The sequence below is a fragment of the Salmo salar genome, chromosome ssa01, assembly GCF_905237065.1.
Source record: "Salmo salar chromosome ssa01, Ssal_v3.1, whole genome shotgun sequence".
Taxonomy (NCBI): domain Eukaryota; kingdom Metazoa; phylum Chordata; class Actinopteri; order Salmoniformes; family Salmonidae; genus Salmo; species Salmo salar.
Genome location: NC_059442.1, coordinates 89,187,682 through 89,195,496, shown reverse-complemented (window position 1 = coordinate 89,195,496; position 7,815 = coordinate 89,187,682). Strand labels below are relative to the sequence as shown.

The window sequence follows — 7,815 nt, the reverse complement described above, 5'->3', positions numbered from 1 at the left end:
AAAAATTCTACCCCCTAGAACTTTACAAACAAAGCATTGACTCATGGGACTTGTAGTCCAAAACAAACAAATATAATAGATCCTCATTTTTGGGAACATAATCCTCTCATATTTGACCTTACTATTTTATATTTTCATGAACATGTGAACTGTCTAGATTCTAAGCATTTCCATATTATTTTTTTCAATGTACTGACAATTCCTGTCTTGTGATTCGAGAACATGGAATAATTCATCAAGGCCCCCTAGTTACGGCAGGACTTTTGCGGCATACAAATCCCATTTGCAGTGCTTTCTCTTCACTGGCTGCCGGCTGGCGTCACTCAAGGGGCACTACTGCTCCTACAGTAAATATTTGTGTTTTCTCAACCGGTTGTGATGGTGAACGACTGAGCCCGAAAAGAGAGGAATAAAACCACGAATATCGAAGTCTAGACAGAATACTACGAGACGCGAGTAGGAATAAAGCTTCAGCGCAAAATGGATGAGCTCAAACACCAAGTAATGATAAACCAGTTCGTCTTGACAGCGGGTTGTGCTGCAGATCAGGCAAAGCAGCTTTTGCAAGCAGCACATTGGCAATTTGAGGTAAGGGGTTATCTACGATCAGTAGCGAGATGGCTTGCTAATGTTTATGTTTGACTGCGTATGTGACAGACAGTAAATATAGTTTTGAACGGGCTGCCATGTTCATTGTTGTTGGTCATGGCCGAAAATCGATGTTGCACAAGAACAGTCGAAGAGAAAGATCAGTATCAACACCTAAACTCAACTTCTAACATGTCTTTATTTGTATTTTTTTATCGAATTGTGCTATTGTATTTGTGCTTTATAAATATCCGTAGTATCCATTAAGTACGGCTGGAATGGGAAACGTTTACCCAGTCAATATCCAATTATAATTTACTCTAGAGATTAAATTAACCTGTTCCCATGCAGTGGTTAGGCGAGGCTGGAAAATGCAATTATGCAATGAAGACAACCGTTCGTTTGTTTTGACTGCACATGATTGTTTAGTCTGCACAGAAAAGTGAAATAGATTTTCACATCACATTTGATTCAGCTCCATTGTTTATGTGCTGAATGTTTTTGTAAACACACAGTGTACTGGCATAAACCTCTAAACAACATGTATTTATATTGATTTATTTAAAAAAAAGACATGTTCATTGTTCTATGTTTTAGAGTCTAAATGTAATTGATGAAATTATATTTGATTTTTAATTTTAGACTGCCCTCAGTGCCTTTTTTCAAGAAACGAATATTCCATACGGTCACCATCATCAAATGGTGAGTATGTGCTCCGTATCTGAATGCAGTCCACTCTTCACCTTCATCTTTTTTTAATATGATGCTGTTATTTCTTTTCAACAGTGTCATTAGTAGTATGGAAGAATTTCTCTTAGTTAATGAATTACTTACTTAGAAAACGATAATTATGATGTAGCAACAATAACAAAGCACATGTCGGCCATGTGTAGTCGAGGTCGGGTCTCTGTAAACAGAGGCATGCTTGCAGCAGCAGCCACGTTCCGTTCAGCCAGCACAGGCTGCGTTCGATCACAACCTTGGTGATCATGGAATGGACAGAGGAAAGTTGCAGATGGATTGGAAGAATATGTCAGTGATATGTGGACTGCATAGTGGTGGATACACGTGAACGGATTTCACATTTTGTGTGCCACAAACACCATATAATGTAACATAGTCCGACAAATGGAGACACCAGGTAGTGTAATTTCCCAGGAAAGGACAGCCAGTCCCTGCTGCTGCAGTTGTCTCCATTTGTCGGACTATGTTACATCATTATGTGTTGTTCTAAGTGTATTACATGTGTAAAGCAATAGAGGAAACAAAATCTCGAGCATAACATTGTCAGTCAGTCCCTTGTTATGGTTTTGTAAGCACTACTCTGCCCACTCAGTGGCACATAGGCCTTTGTGTTGAGCAGCATGCCATGGCAGGATTTAGCAACAGCTGCGTTCTGGGACACACCATAGAGGAGGATTTGGGGAAATGTTGATCAGTTTGGAGCTGAGCAGAAGCCCATCGCTGTGTTTGTCCAGATTCTCTCTGTCAGGTGGCCTCACCACGCTAGTGAACATTTTAGTGTTCATGCTGCTGTGTGAATGCAATGATTGGTATCAGATATACGTTTTATTGGGGTGCATGGCATGATGCTTACAGTACAACGCTGTTTATTTAAGCTGGAGAATATGGTGTTTTACCTGAAGCTTTAGTGATTGAAAATACAACACTGTAGGAGTGATTCAACCGAGACCTGATGACATCGATTGGCTGTGCAGAAACAATACGTCTACCTTCCAACCTTTTTTAGCCTATATGTGTGTCACCTGAAATGACTTTTTTATTTAGTAAGTCAACATGCACGCAGATATAGGTGAACCTGGGTCGTACACTTGTATTTGTGTACAGTAGCCTGTATCATATCAGTAGGGGGGATTTCATATCCATGGACACAGAATAATGAACCTCCGTCTCAATACAGAACAGTTCGCTCTGTGTGTGTGTGTGTGTGTGTGTGTGTGTGTGTGTGTGTGTGTGTGTGTGTGTGTGTGTGTGTGTGTGTGTGTGTGTGTGTGGTAGTCTACTTCATGGCAGGCTGCAGCCATTGGCAACCCCCTGGAGCCTGTATGTGTGGCTTGGCTATAGAGACTTAATCCACTTTGCTCCAGTCTTTCCTCTGACTGACACACTTTATAGTGATTGACAGACCTGATGGATACAGCTAAAGCTCCGTAAAGGAAACCGGCATAAACCAGGTCCTGAGCAACTGTACTGAACATTAACCATGTCAATGCTCTACAGTACAATACACATGAATATAAATCTACCCCTAACATGAATGGTAAGATACTTAGCTATGTGTTTGCATGTAGTGTTCTAATGTACGCTAACCTCTTGTCCTCAAGCAGGTGGGATTTCTCTATTCTATGCTCATGAATTCACATAAATGTTTATCCTCAGTATGAGATGATGACTGTTCCAGAGTATACTATAAAATACTATCTTTATTAATTCTGACTTTCCTTTAGCTAAATCTAAATCATATTTACCCTAGCATCAACACATTCTACTTATGAGCTTTTTCCAGCTGGAGATTGATCACCAATTAAATATGAACTGGTCCCAGTAGCGGCATGCAGCAGCCTCTGTCTCTTCTTGCATAATGTTGTGAAAGGTGGGAGATTTAGCCTAACTTAAGCTTTTTATTATTTTTTCAGCAGCTATTGCAAAGCTAGAGGAGTGCCGTGCCCTTTCCCTGGCACAACGTAAACAAACGTTAAGCTTTGAACAGACACAGATTTGATGGGTGTGTGTTTGTGTGTGTGTTTGTACACAATCTTTTTTTCAGAGAGAATAACAGGCTTCAAAGGAGTCGTGTTTATTGGACAGAATACTAATGAAGCATCCTCTGTTTGACAACACAAAGACTAATGGGCGTGAAGCAGACCCTTTACTGTGGACTTCAGTTCTGTGAGCCTGTTACTGATGTAAGGGGCTTAGTTAAAGCCTGTAGTTAAAGTGAGACTTAGCCTAGCCGTGGTGGAGTTAGGAGCCTACTACTCAGTGAGGGGCTTAGGACCGAAGTAGCCTTTCTGGTACAGATCTAGGATCAGCTTTCCCTCCCTAAATTCTAACCTTAACCATCAGATGGACTAGAGACCTATAGACCTTCCAAATCAGTGGCGAGGGGAAATGTACTCCTAAACTCCTACCGGCTGCCTGGGTAGATTCCCTCCCTCCCCTCCACCCTGCTGCCCCAGTCCCTCCCCTCCACCCTGCTGCCCCAGTCCCTCCCTACTCTCTTCCCTGCTTCGCCTGCCCCTCCTTACCCTCCATCCTGCCCCTCCCTGCCCTCCCCCCTGTCGCACCCTGGCTGTCTCTTCCCCCGCCCTTTCCTGTACTCCTCTCTGCCCTCGCCCCTTCCTGTCCCTCCTGACCCAGCGGTCCTCAGAGGATAGCGTATGCTCAGCCATGTTTAGGTTTTCCTCTTTGTTGTGTCTGCTCGGCTCTCCCCTCCGCTGTTTCCCTCTCCACACACTATCTGCCCATACAAACAGTGCCACCGCAACACATTCCAATAGGAAGCCAGACTCCGGCTGTTCCAAATGGACTCTTTCAGAGCAGCAGGTGCCAGCTAGGCTGCAGACACAGAGCTAACTATCTGGCTGTGTTTTGGGCCTAGACCGTGGTCACACTGCACCTCTATGAGGGTGTGAGCTGGGGGACTTTCTGAATAGACCGAGGTCACACTGCACCTCTATGAGGGTGTGAGCTGGGGGACTTTCTGAATAGACCGAGGTCACACTGCACCTCTATGAGGGTGTGAGCTGGGGGACTTTCTGAATAGACCGAGGTCACACTGCACCTCTATGAGGGTGTGAGCTGGGGGACTTTCTGAATAGACAGAGGTCACACTGCACCTCTATGAGGGTGTGAGCTGGGGGACTTTCTGAATAGACAGAGGTCACACTGCACCTCTATGAGGGTGTGAGCTGGGGGACTTTCTGAATAGACAGAGGTCACACTGCACCTCTATGAGGGTGTGAGCTGGGGGACTTTCTGAATAGACAGAGGTCACACTGCACCTCTATGAGGGTGTGAGCTGGGGGACTTTCTGAATAGACCGAGGTCACACTGCACCTCTATGAGGGTGTGAGCTGGGGGACTTTCTGAATAGACCGAGGTCACACTGCACCTCTATGAGGGTGTGAGCTGGGGGACTTTCTGAATAGACCGAGGTCACACTGCACCTCTATGAGGGTGTGAGCTGGGGGACTTTCTGAATAGACCGAGGTCACACTGCACCTCTATGAGGGTGTGAGCTGGGGGACTTTCTGAATAGACAGAGGTCACACTGCACCTCTATGAGGGTGTGAGCTGGGGGACTTTCTGAATAGGAGGTGGTGAAACCACCCACTCTTTGAAGTGTGTGTGTGTGTGTGTGTGTGTGTGTGTGTGTGTGTGTGTGTGTGTGTGTGTGTGTGTGTGTGTGTGTGTGTGTGTGTGTGTGTTGTTGACTGGTGGCCTTGCTGGAGAGTGGAACTGAAAGTAACTTCTCTTATCTCTGTCTGGGCCTTACAGCTGTAGTAAAGTGAATGGAGCATCATGTGACCTGGGAGAAGGAAGTAGGCTGGCTTTCACTACAGCACATGTGACTGATCACTAACCTAGAGAACCAGCTACAGTAACAACCAGGAAATATAGTTTATAAAGCCTAGACTGATACAATATGCCTGTAGATTTGACTAATTTCATGTCACTATTGTATTATCAAAACCAGGGGTAGTGACTCACTCCAACACAAATATACATTTTGTGGATATGGATGTCATTGTTCATTCATGTCTGGTGTGATATTGTAGGCCTAGATGATCAATGAACAAACCATTAGACTCCATGTGTCGTCTTGTGGTCCAATGAACCACTCTTTACAATGCTGGCGTTCACAGTAGCTGGCTAGCTGTCGTCTGGATACGGTTACGTAGTCAAGAAAGGATTGGACAGCAGAGCAAGTTAACAAGAGTAGTTGAACATTTGTTTCCTGGAACTATGAATACTGTGATGTTGGGTGGGAGAGAGGGATGTGTGTGGGAGAGAGGGATGGGGAGGGGGGTGGGAGAGAGGGATGGGGGAAGAAGAGAGGGATGTGTGTGGGGGAGGGGGTGGGAGAGAGGGATGGAGGCGGGGGTGGGATGGGGAGAGGGGGAGGGGGGTGGGAGAGAGGGGAGGGATGGGGTTGGCGAGAGGGAGGGGGAGGGAGGGAGAGATGGGGAGTAGTTTCTGGTAACTATAAGCTTGTGATTTTCTTTCTGGGTGTGGCTAAAAAGACGTAGATATGTTGTGGTAGAGTAGTGTGTAATAATGTATTGTATTGTAGATATGTTGTGGTAGAGTAGTGTGTAATAATGTATTGTAGATATGTTATGGTAGAGTAGTGTGTAATAATGTATTGTATTGTAGATATATTGTGGTAGAGTAGTGTGTAATAATGTATTGTAGATATGTTGTGGTAGAGTAGTGTGTAATAATGTATTGTATTGTAGATATGTTGTGGTAGAGTAGTGTGTAATAATGTATTGTAGATATGTTGTGGTAGAGTAGTGTGTAATAATGTATTGTATTGTAGATATGTTGTGGTAGAGTAGTGTGTAATAATGTATTGTAGATATGTTGTGGTAGAGTAGTGTGTAATAATGTATTGTAGATATGTTGTGGTAGAGTAGTGTGTAATAATGTGTTGTATTGTAGATATGTTGTGGTAGAGTAGTGTGTAATAATGTATTGTATTGTAGATATGTTGTGGTAGAGTAGTGTGTAATAAGGTATTGTAGATATGTTGTGGTAGAGTAGTGTGTAATAATGTATTGTAGATATGTTGTGGTAGAGTAGTGTGTAATAATGTATTGTAGATATGTTGTGGTAGAGTAGTGTGTAATAATGTATTGTATTGTAGATATGTTGTGGTAGAGTAGTGTGTAATAATGTATTGTATTGTAGATATGTTGTGGTAGAGTAGTGTGTAATAATGTATTGTAGATATGTTGTGGTAGAGTAGTGTGTAATAATGTATTGTAGATATGTTATGGTAGAGTAGTGTGTAATAATGTATTGTAGATATATTGTGGTAGAGTAGTGTGTAATAATGTATTGTAGATATGTTGTGGTAGAGTAGTGTGTAATAATGTATTGTAGATATGTTGTGGTAGAGTAGTGTGTAATAATGTATTGTAGATATGTTGTGGTAGAGTAGTGTGTAATAATGTATTGTAGATATGTTGTGGTAGAGTAGTGTGTAATAATGTATTGTATTGTAGATATGTTGTGGTAGAGTAGTGTGTAATAATGTATTGTAGATATGTTGTGGTAGAGTAGTGTGTAATAATGTATTGTATTGTAGATATGTTGTGGTAGAGTAGTGTGTAATAATGTATTGTAGATATGTTGTGGTAGAGTAGTGTGTAATAATGTATTGTAGATATGTTATGGTAGAGTAGTGTGTAATAATGTATTGTAGATATATTGTGGTAGAGTAGTGTGTAATAATGTATTGTAGATATGTTGTGGTAGAGTAGTGTGTAATAATGTATTGTAGATATGTTGTGGTAGAGTAGTGTGTAATAATGTATTGTAGATATGTTGTGGTAGAGTAGTGTGTAATAATGTATTGTAGATATGTTGTGGTAGAGTAGTGTGTAATAATGTATTGTATTGTAGATATGTTGTGGTAGAGTAGTGTGTAATAATGTATTGTATTGTAGATATGTTGTGGTAGAGTAGTGTGAAATAATGTATTGTAGATATGTTGTGGTAGAGTAGTGTGTAATAATGTATTGTAGATATGTTGTGGTAGAGTAGTGTGTAATAATGTATTGTAGATATGTTGTGGTAGAGTAGTGTGTAATAATGTATTGTATTGTAGATATGTTGTGGTAGAGTAGTGTGTAATAATGTATTGTAGATATGTTGTGGTAGAGTAGTGTGTAATAATGTATTGTATTGTAGATATGTTGTGGTAGAGTAGTGTGTAATAATGTATTGTATTGTAGATATATTGTGGTAGAGTAGTGTGTAATAATGTATTGTAGATATGTTGTGGTAGAGTAGTGTGTAATAATGTATTGTATTGTAGATATATTGTGGTAGAGTAGTGTGTAATAATGTATTGTAGATATGTTGTGGTAGAGTAGTGTGTAATAATGTATTGTATTGTAGATATGTTGTGGTAGAGTAGTGTGAAATAATGTATTGTAGATATGTTGTGGTAGATTAGTGGTGTAATAATGTATT

At 41.4% G+C, this 7,815-nt stretch overlaps 1 protein-coding gene across 1 annotated transcript in view; it reads left to right on the top strand.

Annotated features, from left to right (window-relative positions):
- The first annotated feature begins 273 nt into the window (after positions 1 to 273).
- The window catches only part of LOC106609588 (UBA-like domain-containing protein 1), a 24,490-nt gene continuing 16,948 nt past the window's right edge, over positions 274 to 7,815 (top strand). Inside the window, exons 1-2 of the mRNA XM_014208546.2 lie at positions 274 to 588; positions 1,231 to 1,290. Of these exons, the coding sequence (XP_014064021.1) occupies positions 481 to 588; positions 1,231 to 1,290 (168 nt within the window). The 5' untranslated portion in view covers positions 274 to 480. The remainder of the gene's footprint in view (positions 589 to 1,230; positions 1,291 to 7,815) is intronic.